The sequence below is a fragment of the Phocoena sinus genome, chromosome 6 (assembly GCF_008692025.1).
Source record: "Phocoena sinus isolate mPhoSin1 chromosome 6, mPhoSin1.pri, whole genome shotgun sequence".
In the NCBI taxonomy this organism is placed as follows: Eukaryota; Metazoa; Chordata; class Mammalia; order Artiodactyla; family Phocoenidae; genus Phocoena; species Phocoena sinus.
The window spans coordinates 68,936,940-68,963,524 of NC_045768.1; the positions used below are offsets into that span (position 1 = coordinate 68,936,940).

Genomic DNA, 26,585 nt, shown 5'->3' on the forward strand with positions numbered 1-26,585 from the left:
ACGCCGCGAAGCGGCTGGGCCCGTGAGCCATGGCCACTGAGCTTGCGCGTCCGGAGCCTGTGCTCCGCAATGGGAGAGGCCACAGCAGTGAGAGGCCCGCGTACCGCAAAAACAACAACAACAGCAACAAAAACCTACCTTCAAAGAAAACTCTAGACCCAGATAATTTCACAGGTGAATTCTATCAAACATTTAAGGAAGACATAATAACAATTCTATACAAACTCTTCGTGAAAATTGAAAGGGGGAAAGTCTTCCCGACTCATTCTGTGAGACTGACATTACCTTGATGTAAAAACCAGATAAAAGACATTACAAGAGGAAAAAAAAAACAAAACTATAGACCAGTATCCCTCATTAACATATATAAAATTTCAAACAAAATTTTAGTGAACAGAATCCAAGGATGTATGAAAAGGATAATATATGCACGGAAAATAAGCACATGAAAAGGTGGTCAACATTACTAGTTATTAGAAAGATACAAATTAAAACTATAGCTAAGTATCACTGTAGACATAGTAGAATCTAGTTTAAATTAAAACGACTGACCTTATAGAGTGTTGGAGAGGATGTGGAACAGCGGCACTCTCATATACTGATGATAGGAATGTAAAACGGTATACTCACTCTAGAAAACTATTTGGCACTTTTTTAGAATTGCATAGGCCTACCAGGTGACCTAGCCATTCCATCTTAGAATTTACCTAAGGTAAATGAAAGCATACGTGCACACGGCTTGTACATGGGTATTCATGATAGCTTTATAATAGCCCCAAACTGAAAATAACCGATATGTTTATTAATATGGGTGAATGGATAAACATTTTGTAGTATATTCAACAGTGGAATATTACTCGGCAATAAAAATGAATGAACTTGATATAAACAGTAACATGGATGAATCTCAGAATAATTACAATGAGTGAAAGGAGCCAGACAAAAAAGAATATACTGTATGATGTCGTTTATATCAATTCTAGAAACTAATCTACAGTGACAGAAAGCAGGTCACTCCTTGCCTGGGGAGGGAGGGATGATGAAGGGGTACAAGAATATTTTGGATGTTGATGGATGTGTTCACCATCGTGATTGTGATATGGTTTCACTATGCATTTGTGAAAACGTACCAAACTGTACACTTTAAAATATGTGCATTTTATTGTATGTAAGTTATACCTCAGTAAAGTTATTTAAAAAGCACGTAAAATCCATAGAAATATTTAAAATTCCAGGGACTTTCCTGGTGGTCCAGTGGGTAAGACGCTGTGTTCCCAATGCAGGGGGCCCGGGTTCGATCTCTGGTCAGGGAACTAGATCCTGCGTGCATGCCGCCACTAAGCGCCCGCATGCCGCAACTAAGACCTGGTGCAGCCTAAATTACTAAATAAATAAATAAATATTTAAAGAAAATAAAATTTCAAAAGCTTAATTTTATTTTTAGAGGTATTGAGTTTAAAGATAATAGAAATCTTGACTCAGTGTTCATATTCTCTAGGTTTCTACCATGTATTACCTAAGTCTCTTAATATGTATTTTTTAAAAAAGAAACTGCTTTTTATTAATCTATTTATTTATTTATTTATTTATTTATTTATTTATGGCTGTGTTGGGTCTTCGTTTCTGTGCAAGGGCTTTCTCTAGTTGTGGCAAGTGGGGGCCACTCTTCATCGCGATGCACGGGCCTTTCGCTGTTGCGGCCTCTCCTGTTGCGGGGCACGGGCTCCAGACACGCAGGCTCAGTAGTTGTGGCTCACGGGCCCACCTGCTCCGCAGCATGTGGGATCTTCCCAGGCCAGGGCTCGAACCCATGTCCCCTGCATTGGCTGGTAGATTCTCAATCACTGCGCCACCAGGGAGGCCCTGTTAATATGTATTTTGTATAACTTTGTCTTCTTTGGTTATGGTTTTTTATGCTCTGTCTGGTATCTATATATGAAATAGTTAATGACCCCTAAACTTACTTAGTTTACACAGTATTTACATAACGTTTTTTTTTTTTTTTAATTTATTTATTTTTATTTTTGGCTGTGTTGGGTCTTCGTTTCTGTGCGAGGGCTTTCTCTAGTTGTGGCAAGCGGGGGCCACTCTTCATCGCGGTGCGCGGGCCTCTCACTGTCGCGGCCTCTCTTGCTGCGGAGCACAGGCTCCAGACGCGCAGAGCTCAGTATTTGTAGCTCACGGGCCCAGCTGCTCCGTGGCACATGGGATCTTCCCAGACCAGGGCTTGAACCCGTGTCCCCTGCATTGGTAGGCAGACTCTCAACCACTGCGCCACCAGGGAAGCCCTACATAACGTTTTTTAACTATAGGGACAGACTCCTGATTGGATTAAGAGACTGGTTTAATTATGCTTATTACTAGTACCTTTATCTTTTCTGTTAGACTTTGTATAATTCATGATGAACTCATTTCGTTTGTTTAAATGTGAAGTTCGCTCTAGGAATTCTGTAACTCAAAAGAGAATGACATTTAAAAAATAGTATGAATTTTGTTCATTATGTGCATTTTGCTGAAAGGAAAGCACCGTAGCCCACTTCTGATAGTTTGATTATCCTTAACAGGGCCTTAGGCACATAATAGGATCATAGTTGCATTACAAATGAATCGATGCCATAAACTTGTACTTCATACTAGGTAAAAGCTGACAAGATGATATCAAAACAAGCTTCTTGGGTTTCCCTGGTGGTGCAGTGGTTAAGAATCCACCTGCCAATGCAGGGGACACGGGTTCAAGCCTTGGTCTGGAAAGATCCCATGTGCCGCGGAGCAACTAAGCCTGTGTGCCACAACTAGTGAGCCTGTGCTGTAGAGCCTGTGAGCCACAAGTGCTGAACCCACGTGCCACAACTACTGAAGCCCACCTCAATGAGAAGCCTGTGCACTGCAACGAAGAGTAGCCCCGGCTCGCCACAACTAGAGAAAGCCCATGCGCAGCAATGAAGACCCAACGCGGCCATAAATAAATAAATTTATTATTTTTTTTAAAAAACAAATTTTTTTTTAAAAAAACAGTCTTCTTCTACAGAATAACAATTTGATTATAAATCCAAGTGGGAAATGTGCCTGTTAATCACTTGTTAACTCAGGAGTATTTTAACTTAGTGAGTTAGGATAAAGCATTTTATTTAATTGATGTTTTTTTTTTTCTTCCTCTCTTCTAGGATATATAGAAGCAGCCATGATAGAAGACAAAGGGCCAAGAGTGACTGACTACTTTGTTGTGGCAGGTCTCATTGATACATCTACTCTTTTGGATCAAGAAATAAATCGTTTAGATACTAAGTCTACTGGACCTAAAGCTCCAATTACAGATATTGCAGTTATTAACAAATCAGCTGGGGAAACAGTACCTGAGGGTTACACCTGTGTTGAAGCCACTCCGTCAGCTCTGCAGGCAAACTTGAACTATGGAAGTCTGAAAAGCCCAGAACTGTTCCTCTGTTATAAAAGAGGGAGAGATAAACCACCTCTTACTGACATTGGGTACGGTGACTTATTTTCTTTTGCTATAGTGAAGAGAATAAAATTTATTTAAGGTTCATGGCAATAGAAATTCAAAATCCTTGATAGTTCTATTATTATTTGTTACTTCAAAATCAAGTATAGTAAGATATATGTATCTTTGTCCATCCTTACTGAATTTCTCTGTATAGGATTGAGTCATTAGATTATTTCCTTTCAAAAGTATATTGAAATGAAGGCGTTAGAGCCTGAAATGTGATTTCATTTCTGTTTGTACATATCAGATAAGCTTATTAATTAAACATAAAAGAGCAAAAAGCTATAATAAAAGATAGTATATTTTTAAGGAGCTAGTTGGGTTATGCAATGAGCTTTTGTGAAGCTCTGAACTCATTTAACAAAGGAACATTCCTGTTTTAAAAAATACAGTTGGGACTTCCCTGGCAGTCCAGTGGTTAAGACTCCCTGCTTCCACTGCAGGGGGCACGGGTTTGATCCCTGGTTGGGGAACTAAGATCCTGCATGCCGTGAGGCATGGCCACACACACACACGAAAGATGAAAAATACAATTGCACTGTGTGGTTTTTAATGCCAGGAGCAAAGCATTTACGGTTTAGAAGGAGTATAGTTGTTATGAGGTATTTAGTGTCTAGTCCACAGCCAATGAAGATCATTCTTCTGTGTAAAATCTTTTTCTCCAAAAATGTCTATGTTGACTCTTCTTTATATAAGATGTGCTTTTAGAATACCTGTAATACTTTACCATATATACATGTCATGTATTAAGCTCTTCTGCTCATTATAATTACCATCAGTTAGTACAAACATATGTATTTGAGAGCATCTTGGGAAATATTCAGGATCAATTTGTTCATTTATGCAAAACACGCAGTTGGAATTTTGATGGGTATTGCATTTAATCTGCATATCAATTTGGGGGGAGTATTGCCATCTTTACCATATTAAGTCTTCCAAACTATATGAGTTTTCTTTACATTTATTCAGGTCTTATTTGTTTTAGCACTGTTCTATGGGTTTTAGTGTACAAGTCTTTCACCTCCTTAATTAATTTTAAAAAATATTTAATTTATTTGGTTGTGCTGGGTCTTAGTTGTGGCAGGTGGCCTCCTTAGTTGTGGCTTGCCCGGCTCCTTAGTTGTGGCATGCAGACTCTTAGTTGCAGCATGCATGTGGAATCTAGTTCCCTGACCAGGGATCAAACCTAGGCCCCCTGCATTGGGAGCACGGAGTCTTAACCACGGCACCACCAGAGGAGTCCCTCCTTAATTAATTTTATTAAATATTTCATTCTTTTGGATTCTGTTATAAACGGGATTATTTTCTTAATTTCTTGTTCGGATTGTTCTTTTTCGGATTGTGGCAACACAGGTGGGTTTTATCAACTTCATGTGTTAATCTTATACCCTGCAATTTTGCTGAATTTGTTAGCTCTAATAGCTTTCTTGTGGATTTTGGGGGGATTTTTTATTGTATAGGATCATGTCATTTGCAAATAGAGATAGTTTTATTCCTTCCTTTGCACTTTGATTTATCCCCCACAAACACACCCCCCTTGTCTTATTGCTCTGGCTAGAACTTAACAGTATAGTATTGAATAGCAGTGGTGAAAGCAGGCATCCTTTTCTCATTCCTGATCATAGGTGGAAGGCTTTCAGTCTTTCACCATTGAGTATGATGTTAGCCATGGGTTTTTCATAAATGCTATTTATCATGTTAAGGAAGGTCCCTTCTATTGCTGCTTTTATGAGGGCTTTTACCATAAAAATGTGTTGGGTTTTGTCAATTGCCTCTTCTTTTTTAATTGATAACGATCATGTGGATTTTTCCTTCATTTTATTAATGTGACGTATTATATCGATTGCGTTTCTTAACATTGAGTCCCTCTTTTAATGTAACCATAATACCACACCTAAAAAATGATTAATTCTTGAATATCATCATATATCCAAATTACCCTGATTGCCCAACGAAATGTTTTTTTTTAAAGAGTTGGTTGCTGGTGGTTCTGTTCATAGTTGTTCTGATATTAAGAACGGTAGTGAGCTGCTACATTTGACCACCACTTGTTTTGCTCATCATTTCTTTACTGTTCCAACAGAGCTCTGGTGAAATTGTCCCAAGGTCCTCAGTATGTTCAAATTTCCAAAGCCAAAGGATGTTTTGTCCTTATCTTACTTTACTTTAACTCCTTTAGTATATAGTACATATCACCCTATTTAGCGTCTACAATTTTCCTTCAAGTCAGTACAGTTGCAGTGGGGGTCATACAACTTTATAAGATTAGTGGACATAAGAGCCAGTTTAGAAAGGACGGAGCATGATTGGGAATTGGAGTTATAGAGGCTTCTTTTTGAAAGCGTGACTTTAAGGGAAAGAGAAGATAGTTATGGGCCTTGCTATTTTGTCATGGTCCAGTATTGTCTATAGGGCCTGTGAGTGTGTTAGAGAGTCAGAATCTCAGGCACTGCCCTAGATCTACTGAATCTGTATTTTAACGAAATCCCCAGCAGCAATGGTTTAGGATACCTGGAAGGTGAGGGGAAACAGAGTCCAGGGCTATTTTTTAACATTTCTCCCAGGAGAGAACCTTGAACATCTTTATACTGAAGGGAAGAAACCAATGGAGAAGGAAGGGTTGAAAATATAGGACTGAGAGGTTTTACTGTCAGTTCTTTTATTTTCTCTGTGGTTTTCTTAAGAAGATAGGTAATATCCATAATAGGATGGGTATAGGATAAAAGTTTGATAATATTCATGTCAGTTGAAGGGAAACCAGCCCCAGGGACTTACTTGTGTTCCAGCCTCACTGTTCTCTCAGTGGCCATCCTTTAAAGGTTATCTGTTCACATCCTCATCCCCAGACCTCCCACCATGTAGTTGTAATTAAAAGGGTATAAGTCTCTGAAAGATTGTTGTTCCTTGTGATTCAGGGGCATAACTTAAAAATGATGACTTAGATAATTATACTTCGATGCTTTCAGGTTGCAAGCGGCTCTTTCATATATATCTTGCAGTTCCCTAAGGCTTCTAATTTCTGTTAACTGATCCAGGTTTGCTTGAGTGTGCGGTCGTCTTTTAGCTGATCATGGTGGTAAAGTTTCTCTCCAGATCAAATAATTGTTAATATCTGGTGATTTGGTCTTTTCTCCCCTCTTTCCCCTCAATTAAGCATACTAGTGAGGTTTGGAAAAACCTGTTAGCCAGTATAAAGACAGGTACCCATCTCATTCAACTAAATATGAAACAGAGTTGTCAAACTTTTGACCTTTTGGACTGTTTTATAAACAAGATGAGATATTTATAAAAATAACAGGTTTTCTTTCCTGGAAAAGATGTTAAGTTACAATATGTAAGATCTGATATTCCCTCATAATTTCAAATAATCCATAAAGTGTAATTTAATCAGGTCACTATATTATTGTATATGTCAGATGTGTTTTTTGAGATAAGGAATCACAGACTATACAAAGTTTTTATCTTCCTTCACTTATCAGATTGATTGACTTTCATATGAATTTTTTTTTCCAGCACTTTTGGTTTTTGAAAAATTTCAAACATACGGAAAAGTTAACAGAATATTGTAATAAACACCAGTATCCTTTTCTCCTAAATGGTAAACTGTAGTATAATGAACAGTATGCTATCCATCTAGATATAACAAATTAACATTTTCCAATATTTTTGTTAAACTATTTGAAACGAGGCTGAAGCTATCATAACAATTCTCCTATGAATACTTCACCATGCATCCCTTAAGACATGTTCCTAATGACCATGGTATATAGAAAATTAATAATTCCATCATATTTTTCAGTATCCACTCCCTAGCCAAATATTTGCAGTCGTCTCAAGAATGTTTATTTATAGCTTAAAAAAAAATCCAGGATCCTGTCGTGGCTTACCTGTTGTATTTGGTTATTTTACCTCTTTAGTCTGTTTTAGAACATTCCACAACATTTTTCTGTGATATATAGACATTTTGCAGAGTCTGGGCCACTTGTTTTATAGAATGCCCTACATTCTAGATTTATCTAATTGTTTCCTCATCAAGTCATTTAACTTGTTCCTTTATTGTCAGTATTTCCTGTAAACTGGATGTTAGGTTTAAAGTCTGGATTAAATGTACATTAAATATTTTTGGCAAGAATACTCACACGTAGCGCTAGCATCAGGAAAGCATGTAGTGACAGATTGTCCCATAATTAGTGATGCTAAGTTCAGTCACTTGGTTAAAATGGTTAATTGCTTGCTATCTATTGTAAAGGCATTTTTATTTTTTCTGTTATTTAAGTAATTTGTGGAGTTGTGGGCATTGTTTAAATATCTTGTCCCCTAAAACCTTTTCACTTACTGTTTCCATTGGTCATTGCCTGAATTAGATCTTGTATGGGGGGATGTAAAATGAGACTTTTCTAACACTGTCATTTAAAAAATACATTTTTAATTGGCATTTTATTATAATGAAGAGCTTTCCTATTCTCTTGGCCTCATTTCTTTCTTTTTTTTTTTTATGTGGTACGCGGGCCTCTCACTGTTGTGGCCTCTCCCGTTGCGGAGCACAGGCTCCGGACGCGCAGGCTCAGCGGCCATGGCTCACGGGCCTAGCCGCTCCACAGCATGTGGGATCTTCCCGGACCGGAGCGCAAACCCTTGTCCCCTGCATCGGCAGGTGGACTCTCAACCACTGCGCCACCAGGGAAGCCCATCATTTTTTTTAATGAGACAGATTTTTAAATTTTCTTTGAGTATAATTGAGGAACTGTGAATTTTAATTTATTCCATTTGATAAAAATCAATTGCAATCCTTATTCTTTTTGCCCAAATTGTCCCAAGTTTGGCCAGTGGGAGCCCTTTCCAGCTGACTGCTATGTCAATCAAAATTTGGAGCTATTTGGATTCATTGTTACTGAGGTGTCTATTTTTTATATAAATAAATATATAAATCATGAGTTCATACTCATATTTCAACTTCAAATTTTAACATTAAAATCTTACTGAACTCATTTTGGATTGTATCTTGTTTCTCTTATGCTGAAAATCTTGGTTTCTAAATCATAAATATGTTACTTATTTATCTTATTTACATAAGGTAATCTCAAGTTATAGTATCAGTTTTACTACCAATAGTAATTCTGTTACTGAGTTCCTTGTCCCTAGAATAAAACCCATTAAGCATTTACAGAGTACTGTGTTAAAAAATTATATGAAATAGTTTTTCTATGTGGTTATATTACCAATTTGCTATGCAGTTAGGTTCATTTGTTCCTTTTTGTGTTTCATTTGTTTTAAAATTCTTTTAATATGGAAAATATTGTTGCGGTTCAAAACACATAAAAAGATATATTTAGAGAAGTATTGCTTCAGTTTCTGTTTCCTCTACTCCTTTCTCTATACTTTCTGCCCTCCCCTCCCCTGTTGTTTAGTTTCTGATTTATCCTTTCAGTGTGTGTTTTTACAGAAATAAACACATATGTGTGTATAGTTTTATTTCTTCCTCTTAAACTAAATGCAGATACTATGTACACTGTTTTATACTCTGTTTTTTCACCTAACACCATCTCCTGGGAACCACTCCATTTCTGAAAATGGAGATCTTTCTCACTCTTTTTTTTTTTTTTTTTTTTATAGCTTTGTAACACTTATTTGTGTGGATGTATCATACTTTATTCAGCCAGCCTCTATTGATGGACATTTGGGTTCTTTCCTATCTTGTGCCCTTAAAGAATGCTTTGGTGATTAATGTTGTGCATATGTTGTTACATATTTGTGGAGTTATATTTTCAGGTAGATCCTAGAAAGGAATTGCTGGGTTAAAAGATACATACATGCATAATTTTGTTAAATGTTACCAAATTTCCCTCCATTGTGATTGTGCTGTTTTATCCTACCATCATCACTGTATGTGAGTGCTTCTTTCCCCACAATGCCATCAACAAAGTATGTGATAAGATTTTTGAATTTTCGTTGGTCTCACAGTAGAGAAATGGTATGTCAGAATAATTTTAATGAGGTTAAGTATTTCTTCAGTGTTTAAGGACCGTTTTTTCTTTTGTGAACTGTTAATGTCCTTTGGCATTAACTGTTTGTTAATGTCTTTTTTAAAAACAGGTTTTTGATTAATTTATTCTTTTAAAATTCAGGATAGTGGTTTTCCTTAATGATGTAGTGATTGGAAGGGAGAATAATGAGAACCATTGGTGATTGTCTGTTTTTTGGTCTGGAGCTGGTTATACAGGTTTGTACACTTTATGCCAATAAACTGAGCAATATGCTTAAGTAAAAAAATAAAAACAGGTTTTTGGTCTTTTTCTTGTTTTTTTTAAATGAGATATTTATGTGTTAGGAAGATGAACTTTTTGTAAAAGAGTCACTGGATGTTTTCTCCAAGTTTATTAATTTGTCTTTTTTTTAAATTGAAGTATAGTTGACTTACACTGTTATGTTAATTTATAAGGTATACAGTGTAGTGGTTGAATATTTATAGATTATACTCCATATAAAGTTATAAAATATTGATTATATTCCCTGTGCTGTACATTACAGCCTTGTAACTTATTACAAGTAGTTTGTATCTCTTAATTCCTTTTACCTATTTTACCCCTTCTCCATTCCTCTCCCCTTATAATTTGTCTTTTGACTTGATTTACAGCGTTTTTTTGTCATGTAAAGTTTATTTTATGAAGTTTATTTTCTTACTCTTTTCTTTTATTGCCTCTAGATTTTGAGTCATAGTTACATTTTTCCTACTGCTAGGTTTTCTTTTAGTATGTTTTCATTCTTTACATTACATATGTGATCCACTGGGAGCCCTTATTGTGTATAGTATGAACTACAGATAGAATTTTGTTTGTTTATTTTTCCCAATGGCAATTTGCTTATTCAAGCACCGCTTATTAAATTAAAAAGTCCATCTTTCCCTCAGTGTATTGAAGTGTCACCTTTATCATATACTAGATTTCTGTTCACTGTTCTTTCTATTTACTCATTTGCCAATACTATTTTGATTTAAATATGGAGGCTTTATAGTGTTATATTTACTTGGGCTTTAACAACTTCATTGAGCTATAATTCACATATCGTACAATTCAGCCATCTAAAGTGTACAATTAAATGGTCTTTAGTATATTCACAGAGTTGTGTAGCCACAGTCCATTTTAGAACATTTTCATCACTCTGAAAAGAAACCTTATACCCTTAGCAGTCACTCTCCAATACTCTTTCCTACTCTCTAGTCCTAGGCAACTACTAAATTACTTTCTGTCTCTGTAGAAATACCTGTTCTGGACATCTCATGTAAATGCAATCATACTATATATGGTCTTTTTTGTCTGGCTTTTTTCACTTAATATGTTTACAAGGTTCGTCCATGTTGTACCATGTATCAGTACTTCTTTGTTTTTATTGATCCATGATATTGTTACATGGCTATACTACAATCTACATATCCATTCATTAGTTGATGGACATTTGATTGTTTCCACTTTTTGGCTGTTGTGGATAATGATGTTATAAGCATTTGTGTACCAGTGTTTGCATAGATGTGTTTTCTTTTCTCTTGTGTATATACTGAGAAGAATCTATGTTTATTTTTCCTCTTGGGTCATGTGGAAAATCTATGTTTAACCCATTGAGGAACTGTCAGACTGTTTTCCAGAGCTGTTGATTTCCACCAGCATTGTATGAGGATTCCAATTTTTCTGACACTTGTTATTATCTGTCTTTTTTATTCTAGCCATTCCCATGAATGTGAAGTGGTATCTCATCGTGGTTTGATTTGTAGTTCCCTAATGGCTAATAGTATGTTCAAGATCTTTTTATGTGCTTTCGGACATTTGTATATCCTCTTTGACCAAATGTCTATTTAGATTCTTTGCCCATTAAAAACAAAGAAGGTGTTTTATTTTATTTTATTATTTATTTATTTTTTGCGGTATGCGGGCCTCTCACTGTTGTGGCCTCTCCTGTTGTGGAGAACAGGCTCCGGACGTGCAGGCTCAGCGGCCATGGCTCACGGGCCCAGCCGCTCCGCAGCATGTGGGATCTTCCCGGACCGGGGCACGAACCCGTGTCCCCTGCATCGGCAGGCAGACTCTCAACCACTGCGCCACCAGGAAAGCCCAAGATGTTTTATTTTAAAATAATTTTACTTTTACAGAAGAATTGTAAAGATAGTACAGAGAATTCCTATATATCCTTTGCCAGTCCTGTGCCCATTTTTAAATGGTGTAATTTTTTATATTGATTTGTAAGATTTTTTTTTTACATATTCTAGAAAGAATTTCCTAGTTAAATATATGATTTGCAAATATTTTCTCACAATCTGTGGTTATCATTTCACTTTCTTTTTTTTTTTTTTTTTTTTTTTTTTTGCGCTATGCGGGCCTCTCACTGTTTGCGGAGCACAGGCTCCGGACGCGCAGGCTCAGCAGCCATGGCTCACGGGCCAGCCACTCCGCGGCACGTGGGATCTTCCCGGACCGGGGCACGAACCCGCGTCCCCTGCATCGGCAGGCGGACTCCCAACCACTGCGCCACCAGGGAAGCCCCATTTCACTTTCTTGATGGTATCATTTGTAGCACGGAAGTTATTAATTTTAATGAAGTCCAGTTTATCTGTTTTTCTTTTGTCATTTGTGCTTTTGGTGTCATATATAAAAAGGCTTAGTCTAACACAAGGCCACAAAGATTTATTTCTGTGTTTTTTTCTAGGAATTTTATAGTTTTAACTCTTACATTTAAGTGTTTGATCCATTTTTGGTTTTCTGGTGTGTAGTGTAAGGAAGGGGTCCAACTTTGTTCTTTTGCATTTGGATATCCAGTTGTCCCAGCACCATTTGTTGAAAAGATTATTCTTCTCCCATTGATTTATCTTGCAACTCTTGTCAAAATCAATTGACTGTAAGTGTATGGGTTTAATTTCAGACTGTCCACGTTATTCCATTGATCTATATGTTTATCCTTATTCTAGTACTGCACTGTACTGATGACTAGATTGGTAGTAAGTTTTGAAATGGGGGAGTATGAATCCTCCAAGTCTGTTGTTGTTTTTCCAGATTGCTTTGGCCTATACTGGGTCCCTTGCATTTCCATATGAACTTTAGAATTTTGTTGCCTATTTCTAAAAAAGAAGGCAGCTAGGATTTAGATAGTAATTTGACATCTAACCAATATTAAGTCTTCTTATCTATGACCATAAGATGACTTTTTATTTATTAGCTCATCTCTTTAAACGGTGTTTTATAGTTTCAGTCGGGATTTTTTTTTTTTTTTTTTTTTTTTTTGCGGTACGAGGGCCTCTCACTGCTGTGGCCCCTCCCATTGCGGAGCACAGGCTCTGGAGGCGCAGGCTCAGCGGCCATGGCTCACGGGCCCAGCTGCTTCGCGGCATGTGGGATCCTCCCGGACTGGGGCCCAAACCCTTGTCCCCTGCCTCGGCAGGTGGACTCTCAACCACTGCGCCACCAAGGAAGCCCAGTCGGGATTTTTAAAGGTGAAATTTTGACAGGAATTATGAAGGTAAATTTTGTGAAAACACCTGAATACTAGATAAAACTTCTGAGAATTGACCTGAGGATGATTGTGGTATTGCCCCTTTTTTGTTTCATATGTTTCTTGTAATAAGCAATAAAATCAAGTTGTTTGATCCTATTTACACTTCTAAAATTGTATTCTAGCTGTTGAAAAACAGTAGGAGATTTATAATTCCCAAAGTAATTATTTTAGTTTTGGTTTGCAGTTAACATTTGGGAAACAAAAGGGGAGACCAAAAAAATTTATTTTGTTCTCAAGGAGAAAACTAGCCTTAACCTGACATATGTTAACTTATCTATTTATTTCTTCCCTCCCTGCCATGCAGAGTTTTATATGATGGGAAAGAAAGACTAATTCCAGGATGTGAAGTGATCCAAGCCACACCCTATGGTCGCTGTGCCAATGTCAACAATAGTTCAACTACTTCACAAAGAATCTTTATCACTTATCGAAGGGCTCCTCTAATTCGACCCCAGAATTCGTTGGCTGTAACTGATATCTGTGTTATCGTAACCAGTAAGGGAGAAACCCCTCCTCATACCTTCTGCAAAGTTGACAAAAACTTAAATTGCGGAATGGTAAGAATAAAGTTTCATTTCCAAAATTTCATACGAAAATTTTAAAAAAGTTTTTTGGACCTCTATTATTGGGCTTATTATTTACTCTCAGTTTATATTGTCATGATTTTTTTAATTACTTTTAGCTCTCTAATTTTTATGGTTCATAATAACTTAAAAAATCCTTAGCTACCTGATGTTTTAGAATAATTTCATCCAGAAAATAGATGCTTAAAGTCAGGGATTTTTTTTTTTTTGATATGTGTTAATACATTACACTAATGTACAGGTTTTGTTAGCTTTTGGGTTTTAGTGGTGTCTTCAAGGACAATTACAGGGAGATTGGGTCAAGACACCCTTTATATTTGTTTATTTTAAATATTGTAGTTTTCGTATTTATTTTAAAAGGGCTCTACTGAAGAAGAAAATACAACATATACTTTGGATTTATAGTTTTATGACACTAAAGTTTACTGTTGGGTTATGTTTATTTTGAAAAACAACTTAAAGGAAACTAATATTAGCTTAAATGAGGTATAGGCAGAGATGACCCATGCACCCAAGGCTATTAGTCAAGACAGGTTTGCCTCTGGAGATAATGACTTCATAGCATCTAGTGACCCCAGTCTTCCGTAGTTTGGGCTCAGCACCCACGTTTTGTGCTGTTTCTTTCAAATAGAGGCAGCCTCTGCATGATTACAGAATTGTAAAATTTTTGAAACAACCTTTGCATCAGTTTAATTTTCGTGGCAATGTTTTTTTATTCCTTTTCTTCTAGTGTTTTCAGTTTCATGTTTTGCTATATTGTATACTATATATAGTCTGTTTGATAAACATGTTTTAAATAGACTTCCTTGAGGAAATAATCAAAATCTTTAGAAGACATTCAACAAAATCAATTTATTATCACTCTTTTGTGTTTTTTTTAAACCTAATTTATATTTTACAGTGGGGTTCCAGTGTGTTTCTGTGTTATAAGAAGTCTGTGCCTGCGTCCAATGCAATAGCATATAAAGCTGGTAAGTAAATGAAAAATAAAAGGTCTCTGTATTGTTGCACACTAACATTTGGTTAGAAGAGACAGTGGATGCTCCCTTATACAGTCTGTGGAATTGATCTATTCATAAATTGAATTATCTGTAACTTTAGCATGTAAGGGCATAAGTTTTCCTAAATACATTACATACTACAAGATACATTAGTATTACTCCCCACCAATAAAAATATACTGTTAATTAAATGGAAAATTTTATTCCAAACAAGCATTTGTGGAATAAACATTCAATTTTAGTCTACACTAATAGATTTAATAGTTGAGTGGAAAATATTTACTCTCTGACCTTTTATATTTTGGCAGTCAGAAAGGTGTCAAACTACATCTTTACTTCTTATATATTTCCTTCTCTTATCTCTGTGTGTCTGATTTGAAAGCACATGTTACTTGCCATGAAAGGTGGAGTTGCTTCCTTTCTCCCTTGTTGCAAAGAATCAGCTATATGGAAGAGAGGAGAACCTTTTCTGCCATGAAGTGTTTGAGAAATCTATCGCCACATTCTTAACTGCACAGTAAAGTGTCAAGGGCTGTAAAGATTTAAGTGTGACCTCTTCATCCCACTGTTATGGTGGGATAAAAACTGAAAATACAGGTATGCTCCAGTTGTAAATAGAAGAGATACTGGAATACTTCTTTGTGAAAAGAAGCAGTGTCAGTTACTTTTTATTGTGCACAATTTTTGGAATAAAGTTTTACTTCAGGGAAGTCAGGCAAATCCATATATGAGAAATCTTAATTGTCCTCATAAAGACATTCATACTAATGTATCAAATCATTTAATATAAAAATAAAGGCAACAATTAACAGTTATAAATTTCAGTATCACTTTAAAATGTAATACTGTTAATATTGCTGTAATGTGTTGATTATATATGATTTCCTTAGAAGTTTTTTTTTCTTTTTGGTGGTGAGAAAGTGTCACTTAAAGAAAACGTATAGAAACAAGTTTTGTGAAGGTGTTCAGGTATTTGATATAAGACACATATTTTAGAATAAAGAATTTTGTAGACTGAATTTGGACTCAAAATTCTGCTACTGACTTTCAAGTGCTTAACCTAGGGGTGGTCTGTGTATTAGAGATATTAGAGGCTAATGAATTGATGCCATGTAGCTACTTTATTCTGGTCTTTGTTATGCTTCTCACAGTGCCCCCTGCTCCTGCTTCCTTGATCTCGCAAACTCTGTACAGAAACAAGAGTTTCTGTCTCATTTACTTTTCATGTTACATTCATTTTACACTGCTGCTCTCTCAAGAAAAGTTTAGGGGCTGTGATAATTTCTGCTGCCTTGGCATTATTTCATAACACTTGTCCCTTCCCTGAATTTTTTTTTCTCCCCACAGAAGACTAACTGAAATAGTTGATAAATTTCCCTGTATGTTTCTTGCATTCTCTAAGATGTTGGCAGTATGTAGGGAAAATACATTAAGATTGATGATCCTGTTGAATAGAGTTTTAACTAGTATATTTAATACATTTTAATGTTACAGTGAACTTTAAGTCCATGGGTAAAAATAAATGGTAAATTTGTTATTTATTTTAATTACTGATATGGCAAGAGAAAAACTGATCTTGAAATTTCACACAAATATTTCTGTAGAATGTGCTATTAAAATATCCTATTAATATGTAATATGTAAAATATCCTATTAATATGTATCCTATTAATATGTAATTAGTAACTATTTGAAAAAAATTATCGGGAGTTCCCTGGCAGTCCAGTGGTTAGGACTTGGCGCTTTCACTGCTGTGGGCCCGGGTTCAATCCCTGGTCAGGGAACTAAGATCCTGTAAGCCGTGTAGCACAGCCAAAGAATAAAAAATAAAAAAATAATAAATAGATAAATAAATATCATTATGTCCTTTCTCCAATAGGTTTAATTTTTAGGTATCCAGAAGAGGACTATGAGTCATTTCCGCTCTCGGAATCTGTCCCTCTCTTCTGCCTTCCGATGGGAGCTACAATTGAATGTTGGGATCCCCAAAGCAAATACCCGCTTCCAGTTTTTTCAACTTTTGTCCTCACAGGCTCTTCTGCTGAAAAGGTATGTTTTTTCCTCTTTTATTAAACCTATTTTGTCCATGTTTTTAATCCATAAAATGATTAATATAGGTTTAATGTGAATGTTAGGATTATTTGAACACAATACATTTCTGTTTACATTTGCACTTCAATGCCCAAAGTGAGAAGTCTACATGAAAATTGGGATCAGGATGCTGATACCCCTGGAGTGTCTATAGGAGCACATATAAAGTCTCTGGAGAGATACCCTCAAAACCCAGGCCTCAAGATGAGATGCTAGTGAAAGTTAGAAGGCATAGGTACCATAGGAAGAATCAACAAGACACAGAGCTGGATTACACCCTTAAGATATTGAAATGATAGAATAACAATATCAAAGATATTATAAATTGAATATATAATTGAAATGATTCAAGACCTAATAGAGGGGCTCAGAACATCAAGGAAAGAACAGGATATTTTGAAAAATCAGTAGACAGGTTGGAAAAAGAATCAAATGTCTAGAAATGAAAATATCCATAAAATTAAAAATGTAATGAATGGTTTAAACAGCAGATAAGTCATACATGAAGGAAGAATTAATGAAGTGGAAAATAGGTTATCTTGCAAGTGGCACAGGAATGCATAAAACATAAAAGGAGTTTAAAAATGCGGAGGATAGAATCAGATGGACCAACAGATATTTAATGAACCCCAGAAGGAGAGACTAGAAAAGGGAGAGACAGCATTTTAAGAGCTAGTGGTTGATTGAGAGTTTTCCAACGTTGATGAAAAACTGAGTTTTTCAGGTTAAAGATACACTCTGAATCTTCAGCAGAAAAAAAATAAAAGTATAAAACCACCTGTTTTCATATTATAGTAAAATGATAGAATACCAAAGACAAAAAACAACCAGAAAGAAAAGACATACTTACTTATAAAGGTATAACTATTAATTGATGGCTAATTTCTCAACAACAACAGTGAGGGTCATGAGACAAATAATACATTAAAATTGAGGGAGTAAGTGAAGATAGTTTAAACAGTATGCAGAAAGCGCTAGCCATAAAAGAAAAGATGAATAATAGGACCTCACTGGAGTTAAGGACATCTGTTCATTCAAAGGTACCATTAAGAAGGTGGAAAAGCAGGCCCCAGGCTGGGAGAAAGTAATGTGATACTGTAGGTATTCCATAAGGGTCTTGTATTCAGAATATTTAAAGAACTTCTATATTGTCAGCAAGGATAAGAAATAACTCTGTGGCCCAACAGGTATACACCTGAGCATATCCCAAGAGAAATGACTATATATATTCTCCAAAACACATGTATATTTATATACTTTATTGGTAATAGCCAAAAATTCAAAACATGTATAAACAGTAATAATAACATAGAATGATAATTTAAAATAAAAAAGAGATGGCAAAAAAGCAATATTAGGAAGTAAAAAGTAAATAAAACTACAGATCTAGTAGAAATTTAAAAATTGAACTTTCTTAGGAAGTTTGATAGAATAGCCAATTTTATTGAAATGTGTAAGTAACCAAGGCTGGCTCTTATGGAGCAAACAAAAATAAATCTGTGTCCTCATTCTCCAGTCTTCAGGTTTACAGCCACCGTACTGAAGATGATAATTAAGGTTAAGTGTCCAGCAGAGTGTCTGGAACATAGTAAAATACTCACTAAATGGAAGGCCAGTACTATATTGACTGGATTGCTTACAAGTAAGCTAACTGTTTAGCTTAATAATCATTTATAGTTTCTTCCATTGAAAGCAATAAATATAAATGAATATTTTAATATCTTCAAACACTTAAGCATTACCAAAGTTACTTTGACCAGTAGAGAACAACAAATCCTCATTGTGATGCTTTTGACATATTGCTTGTTAAGAACCCCAGAGATGACTTTGAAATAATTGTATCTGAGAGTGTTATTTGTATCTGTAAAGACAAGGGTTAATGTGATATAACAGACACACACATATATGACATATATACATACACATATGTATATAGTGACTAAACAGTTAAAAGATTTATAAAAGTATCACTTAGCCATTTCCAGAGCGTTTTCATCACTCTAAACAGAAGTTTCTTCTACTCCTATCCTATGTCTCTCTTTTCTACTATCTGTCTCTACCAATTTGTCTATTCTAGGTAGCACATATAAATGGAATCATATAATACTTGTCTTTTTGTGTCTGGCTTATTTCACTTAGCGTAATGTTATCAAGGTTCATCCATGTTGCAGTATTTATCAGAATTTGATTCCTTGTTAAGGATGAATAATATTCTCTTGAGTGTATATATAGTCAGCCCACCGTATCCAGGGATGCCCAACCTGTGGATCCGGAGGGCCGACTGTACTACATCATTTTATATAAGGGACTTGAGCATTCGTGGATCTTGGTATCCACTGGGGGTCCTGGAATCAATCCCCCTCGAATACTGAGGGATGACTATACCACATTTTGTTTATCTGTTCATCTGTTGATGGACATTTGGGTTGTTTCTCTTTTGGTTATTGTGAATAATGCTGTTATGAACACTGGTGTACAAGTATTTGTTTGAGTCCCTGCTTTCAATCCTTTTGGGTATATACCTAGGAGTGAAATTGCTGGATCATAGGGTAATTGTTTAACTTTTGGAGGAGCTGCCAAACTGTTTTCCCCCATAGCTGCACCATTTTACATTCCCATCAACAATGTTTGAGATTTTCTTTTTCATTTACCTGTCATATGCACTCTAAGCAAATACTTCTTTTGGAAAAAGAGAAAAAGAGAAATTAATTTTTAAAAACACTCAAATTTTACAATGGAATTTTTTTTACTCTGTAGGTATATGGAGCTGCCATCCAGTTTTATGAACCTTACTCTCGAGAACTTCTAACAGAAAAACAGCTTATGCAGCTGGGCCTGTTGACACCTGTGGAGAGAAAAATGGTCTCCAAATCCATCAATTCAAACAAATGCATTTGTTTACTCTCACACTGGCCTTTTTTTGAAGCTTTTAGAAAATTTCTCATGTTTATCTACAAACTTTCTGTGTCTGGACCACATCCTCTTCCCATTGAAAAGTATGTATAATGATTTGAAGGATGTCTGGTGAAAAAATTGGATGTATATATGTACATTTCATTGTTTACCTGACTTCAAGCATCAGAGTTGAAAGGGAAGGAGAGTCACATTCTACTTTTTACTTGATCCCTTCTTCACCTGAGTCATTGACTCTGTATTTAAAATTGAGGAGTGGTGGTGAGGATGACCAGATAAAAATCTTCTGAGAATTCAGCTGAGGAAGAAACTTATATATATACATTATATTGTATGTGTTCTTCCTACTCATTCTTAAATAACCAAGAGAAAAATAGCTGTTGTTGCACACACACCCCAACTATCCAAATGACCATTGCAAGTTAAACATCTCTAAACTGATGTAGAAATTAATGGTGTTAATTGATTAATTGATGTTAAAAGTAAGGTTTTGGTTTTAGCATTGATAGAACTCTACATGCTTTCCCTTTGATTTGTAATTCTCTTCATCATGGAAATGTTTTGTAAGCAAGAAAAATAGATGTGGAACCACTGTCTTTTTAAAACCACATCTTTTCTGACTTCTAGTGGCATGTTGACTTGTTTATTATAGTAAATAACTCATGTATCCTGCTAACAAAGCAAGTCAAGATCTTTGGTGGAAATGTGTGTGTAAACAGATTTTTCTTAAACTTCGCAAAATTTCACAATATAGCAAAAAGATTATCAGTGAAGCATACTAGTTTAGTGGATAAGAGGGGGCCAGTTACCTGTAGGTTTTAAAGTAATGCTGCTCAAAAATCAACTTTATAAAATAGTAAAAGTACTATGAAGAAACACATCAAAATTTGGTGTAGCAATATGGTTTCAGCTTTCTTGTTTTATTACTGGAATGACAGCCTAATGGTTCATAATTCTAGATTTAACTTTCAGCTGTCAGATTAACTTAAAATTGATTGGAGTAAATTTAATGTTAATAATAAGTTAGCAGCCTTTTGAAAAATTAAGGTTCTATGAAATTTGTGGAAAAAAAAATCAGTGTATATCATCAATTCTTTTTTTTTTTTTTTTTTCTTTTGCGGTACGCGGGCCTCTCACTGTTGTGGCCTCTCCCGTTGTGGAGCACAGGCTCTGGCCATGGCTCACGGGCCCAGCCGCTCCGCGGCACGTGGGATCTTCCCGGAACGGGGCACGAACCCGTGTCCCCTGCATCGGCAGGCGGACTCCCAACCACTGCGCCACCAGGGAAGCCCATCAATTCTTTTTTTTCAGTTGAAGTAATACTTTGCATTTAGTGGCTCCTAAGAGCTCAAAACTTTGGAAAGACTTGAGTTATTATGTATAGGTGGAGAAATAGGACAAGTGATTTGCCGGAAGTTATAGTGTAAGAACTATATTAATTTAATTAATATTATTAGATTGAATTCTGTATTAGTTTTGATTCATTATATCACAGTTAGTTGCTCCCCATACTGATACTGATAACCAGGGCAATAAATGTTAGCTTCTTTCATGAAAACTATATTCATGTTATTCTTATTTTCCTGGTGATAATAGGGTATATTAATCTGGACTTTTAATCAGGAAATACATTTTGCATTTTAGAAGTTGCATTCCACTCATAGTGGAATGAGTACATTTATTTACACTAAGTAAATTTATTTATTTATTTAGCTTAAGTTTTAGGTAAGTGGCTTTGTCAGGTCCAGGATGATGAATAATGGTATTTAAGATCTGTTAAAATCCATGAAGCATTTTAGAAAAGTAATTATCTTTATTTCAAAAATTTTTTCTAGGCACATTTCACATTTTATGCAAAACATCCCTTTTCCTTCACCACAAAGACCAAGAATCCTGGTACAGGTAATAAAAAGCAGTATGTTTGAAGGGAGTGCTGCATATGTTCATTCCAGTCATTGCAATGTGGATGCTATGGCCCTTTTGGTTTGAGGCGGAGCAAGATGCATCCATGAAATCCTTGAATTTTCTGTATTTTATATCTTTAGCTCATATTCTTTTGTACTGTTTTTTTGAATTTTGGGTATACAGAATTGGAATAATTACAATACTTGGTTCATGACATCATCATTGGTTCATGTGTGGCCTTTATGTAGCCTACTTTAATAATGTAAAACCCAAAATTATGTTGAGGGCATGTTTTTAATATTCGAGTGACTAATAAATATCAAATGTGAAATTGGTTATGGTTGGAAGGCGGAAGTGAAGCAGTCTATAATAGTGTTGTTAAAGGACCAGTTTCTTTTTATTTCCAGTCAGTGGCAGACCTATATAAGTATATAGCTTGTGACGTAAGCAGCTTACCATGTGAGATCAGTATAGACGTGAACAGGTCTATTCCCTGTCCAAAGACATGAGTTCACTGATAATGTACTTGGATATGAGAGCAGTGTCAGAGTGCCATGAAAGTTTCTAAATCGCTTTCTCTCTGTTTATATACTGTTCTTCCTGGACCAATAACAGTTTGCAGACTAATCTATAGAGGCAAGCTATTTAAACATTTTTTTCTAAGATGGTTATTAACATTATATGTGTTAGTCAAATATTGTTAATCTTGAATGTATTTCAGTTCAGCAAGTATTAATATATATTGAGCAATTGCCAATAGAGAGTAAATAAATTGGAGGCTTTTAAAAAGCAGTTATTCCATAATTTTTAAACAGCTGTATTTTAATCAGTTAACTGAATCAAAATTCAGTTGAATTAACCATTTAATTTTAAAGAACTATATACTTCTAAGTAAATAACAGCTATTGTTTTATGTTTTAGTACATGTTTCCAAAACTGTATCAGTCTGCCTATTAAACTATTTTCCATTTTACCCTTGATCTAAATATTTAGGTTTCAAAATTGGCTTGGTTAATTTATCTTTTTTTTTCTTTTTTTAAGCTATCAGTCCATGATGCGTTAATATTTTCACAACCAGTTTCTACACCTTTACCACTAAGGTAATTAATGGTATATAAAATAATACATTTGTTCACTTGGAGCAGAATGCTTTAAAATATTTTAAGGGTTAGTATAATAGAGTTGTGTCATCTTTACAAACTAAGAATAGCCTTAATGTTTCTAACTTTGATAGCTGGGGCCATTCAGCATTTTAAAAATGGAACACTTAAAGAAAGTTGCAAGATTGAATGTGGGGAATACCTCCCTTTTCCTCTCATCTCCCTTCCGCATATCCAGTTCCTTACTAAATGTTCAAGGTGAACTGATTTTACCTCCTAAAATGTCTTGAATCTATTGGCTTCTCTTCATCTGTGTCACTAGTCCAGGCTAGCATGACCTTTTACCTGGACTACTTCATTATGAGCCTCTTAATTGGCACTCTTCTGCTCTTGTCTTTCAGTTTTTTATCCACACTGCAGCCAATGTTTCCTTCTGAGAATGCAAATATAAAATTGTTGGAGAATGCAAATATCTTTATTTTGGGCATAATCTCTTGTTGTTTTCATCCCTTCCTTTAATACGCTTTAGTCACAGTAGGTTTATTTCAATTTCTTGAACATGACAATTGCTTTTCCTTGCTTCAGGACCTTTGCAAATGTTGTCTTCCCACCAACCCCTACCTTCTTTCTTTAGAGCGTAGCTCAAATGGCTGTTCTTCAGGAAAATCTTTCCTGATAAACGCCCTTGTTGCCAAAGGATGAGTTTGAATCATTCTCCTATACCATCTTATTAAATTTGCTACTTTTCAGTGATAACTAAATCAGGACTTGAAATTAATATTAGATTTTCAATTTATTAATATTTAGGAAATAATTTAATAAGCAAATCTTAGCACCTTTTGGTGAAATAGTTCATAATCACCTCTTTTTCTCTCCTTTTCTAGTGGAGCCAACTTTAGCACCTTGTTAATGAATCTGGGTCCTGAGAATTGTGCAACACTGCTGCTCTTTGTTTTACTTGAGAGCAAGATTTTGCTGCATTCTCTTAGGCCAGCTGTGTTGACTGGAGTAGCTGAAGCTGTTGTAGCTGTAAGTATAGAATTTTCTTTTTAGTGCAGAATTCTTGACAGAATTTTTACTCTAAAGGGAAATTTCCTTCAACCAAAGCTTTGAAATTACCACTAAATGTTTAACATAAATGTAGTAGGATGGCAAAGAGAAATACTAAATATAAAGAAAAAAAAGTGATTTCTATTGAGAGAATTTCAATTTCTAATTTTTCATATTTTAGAGTTCTTCAGAGAATCTATATGATTACATAATAATAGAACTTGTGAATGAAGCTTACTGTATTAAATGAGAAGCTCTGGTCAATTTCAGCTGCCCTAAAATTGTGGACATGAATTACATGACTAATTTCTCCCAATTTTAACTTTTAATCATTGTGAGCCAGTAATGTATAGGAATATCTAGGTGATTGTGAAATTGGATAATGTACAGATGTTTAGCTATTGTGAAAAGCATAAATAAAAGTTAAATCAAGTCCTGTTTTAAAACCTCTTGATGGCTTCCCATTGCAATTAGAAGGAGGTCTGATCATGTAGGGCTTTATAGGTCATAATATAGAATTTTGGATGTTCTATTTCTCTAACTCTATTTTCCATTATTTGTTTAATTTAAAATAGCTGACTCTCCTCTCTTCCCTTCCCCATTTTACTCTCATGGAAGTAAGGATCTTTTTTAGGTCTCTTTTTTACTCCTGTGTCCTCAGCATTTATCACAGTTAAATAGCATGGAGTAAACACTCAATAAATACTTGTTAAATCAACAAATGGGGTATGTCTCCAAGATATTAATCTGGTCAGAGAAATGCTGCTAGGACTGAAAACAGTAATAACCATTTGAGATGGTTTATGGAGGGCAAAGATCCTAATTATGTACTAATTTTCCAAGCCTCCACAGTTACATGTAAAAGCTAAAGTTGTTATAACATGAAAATATTTGTTAATGAACTGACCAGTTTTAGAAAGTTCCCGCTCAAATATTTCTTCCTATAAAACTTTAGGGATTATCCATGCCCCTCTGTCTGAATCTCCGTGGCCCAGTCTCTTGCAATGTGAAATCGGAAATCTTATTAAAATGCAAGATTGCATGAAATTTATGTAACCGATGTTGGAGAACAGCCTGAATTGCTTGCAAAACTATTGATAAATGAGGATTTGATAGTAAGGCAAATTACCATTTAAAGAGGAGAAAATTGAAAAGAATCCTGACAGTTTAAATTCCTCAAAAGGAGAGTGATTTGAATATCAAAGAATATTGAAGAGTTAATGGAGCCCCATAGCAAAAATTGTTGGAACCAATGGGTATTCTTGTAAAATTGACATTGTTTATGATTGCGTGCAAAAGTCGAAGGTGAAGACAAGGGTGTCATATTTTGTTGTCCAGTAGTTTTATTCTGAAATTTCTTATGTAGTTAGAGATGTAACGTACCTTTTGTTGAATGGTAGATAGTCAGTTTTCCCTGGAGGAAATCTGAAGTCCTTGCAAGGTCCTTTGTGAGTGGTTCTATCCCTCTGCTCTCTGATACCATTGTCTACTTCTCTCCCTCTTGCTCACTCTGCTCTAGCCATGCTGGCCTCTTTGCTACCCCTGGCACATACTAGGCAGTCCCCACACCTTAAGGCCTTTGCTCTAGCTGTTCCTTTTCTTCAAAGCGCTCTTCTCCTAGATATCCCCTTGACTAAAACCCTCACCTCCTTCAAGTTTCAGCTCAGTGTCACTTTCTTATTGAAGCCTACCCTGTTTGGCCTATTTAATAATACAGCCTGCTTTCCCCCTCTCCTCTCTCATATTCTAAACTCTAATCGCCTTTACTTGGCTATACTTTTTCTTTTTTTCGTAGCACTTAGCACTCTCTCACATGGTATATATTTTATTTATTATCTTCTTTTTGTTTTCTCTCTTCCTGCTAGACTAGGTGTTGGCAAACTGTGGCCTGTGAGTCAAATCCTGGCCGCCACTTGTTTTTGTAAATAAAATTTTACTGGAACATAGGCCATTTATTTACATAATGCCTATGACTGCTTTCATACATGAAGACAGAGTTAAGTATTTGTGACAGAGACAATATGGCTTGCAAGGCATAAAATATTCTTATCTTTTACAGAAAAAGTTTGCTGGCTCTTATGCCACACTGTACATTTCATGAGGGCAGGATCTTTGTTTCATTCACTGTTACAGCCCCATCATCTAGAACAGTTCTTGGTACATATTAAGTGCTCAGTTACTAGAAAGTAAATAAATGATTGAAGACAGAATTCCAATTCTGTATAACCATCTGGAATAACTGGCAGAGGTAGTAAATGCTATAGGTAATTATTTGGGGTGAGTACTGATGGGTAAGGTAAGAATTGAACTAGATCTTGAAATATAGCAAGGATTTTTGTAGTAAAGGAAAGATTTTGTCATCAATGATTAAAATTATAATATTGATTATTAAAATTTTAATTTTTTTTTTTTACTTATCAAAATTTGTCTTTTTTCCCTTTTAAAAAGAACACATTGATACAATTAAGGTAGAGCTTTATAAAGGAAAGCTGGTAAAGATTGTTGAGGTATGTTTTATATTGACTAATATTTTTAAGATGCCAAGATTCACTGAAGTTGGATAATATTATATTTATTTGGGCAGTTACAAAATTTTTTTGGTTGAAATTTTTAGTTGACTATTACTATTCCCAAGAGAATCATTTAAATTTTTTTAGTTCTTGGTGTTCTTAGTTGGATTTTAGTCAAAGGTTATCTTGAAAATTAACAGATGAATGAAATGCGTCAGAGTTAAAGATCATGAGTTTGTTTTATAAAATTTTGGGCTATTTTTTCTCCTCTTTCACTTTCTCCATAAAATGGGAATGTGGATTTTCTATAGGCATTAGAAGAATTAACATGCAAAGAGCTGTTAGCATTTTAATTGTGCTTATGATCACTGTGATTCTTGAAGATTTTAATC

General features: G+C 35.3%; 1 protein-coding gene across 3 annotated transcripts in view; it reads left to right on the forward strand.

Annotated features, from left to right (window-relative positions):
- Positions 1-26,585, forward strand: part of DENND4C (DENN domain containing 4C) — a 132,459-nt gene that overhangs the window by 31,540 nt on the left and 74,334 nt on the right. For 2 of the 3 annotated variants that reach the window (XM_032634467.1, XM_032634466.1), the window contains exons 2-9: positions 3,165-3,486; positions 13,344-13,596; positions 14,525-14,594; positions 16,504-16,673; positions 19,473-19,711; positions 21,464-21,530; positions 22,575-22,633; positions 23,518-23,662. In XM_032634467.1, coding sequence (XP_032490358.1) covers positions 3,182-3,486; positions 13,344-13,596; positions 14,525-14,594; positions 16,504-16,673; positions 19,473-19,711; positions 21,464-21,530; positions 22,575-22,633; positions 23,518-23,662 — 1,308 coding nt within the window. In that variant the 5' untranslated portion in view covers positions 3,165-3,181. Of the gene's footprint in view, positions 1-3,164; positions 3,487-7,034; positions 7,081-9,653; positions 9,723-13,343; positions 13,597-14,524; positions 14,595-16,503; positions 16,674-19,472; positions 19,712-21,463; positions 21,531-22,574; positions 22,634-23,517; positions 23,663-26,585 lie in introns of those variants that run through there. The other variant, XM_032634468.1, reaches the window with a different exon arrangement.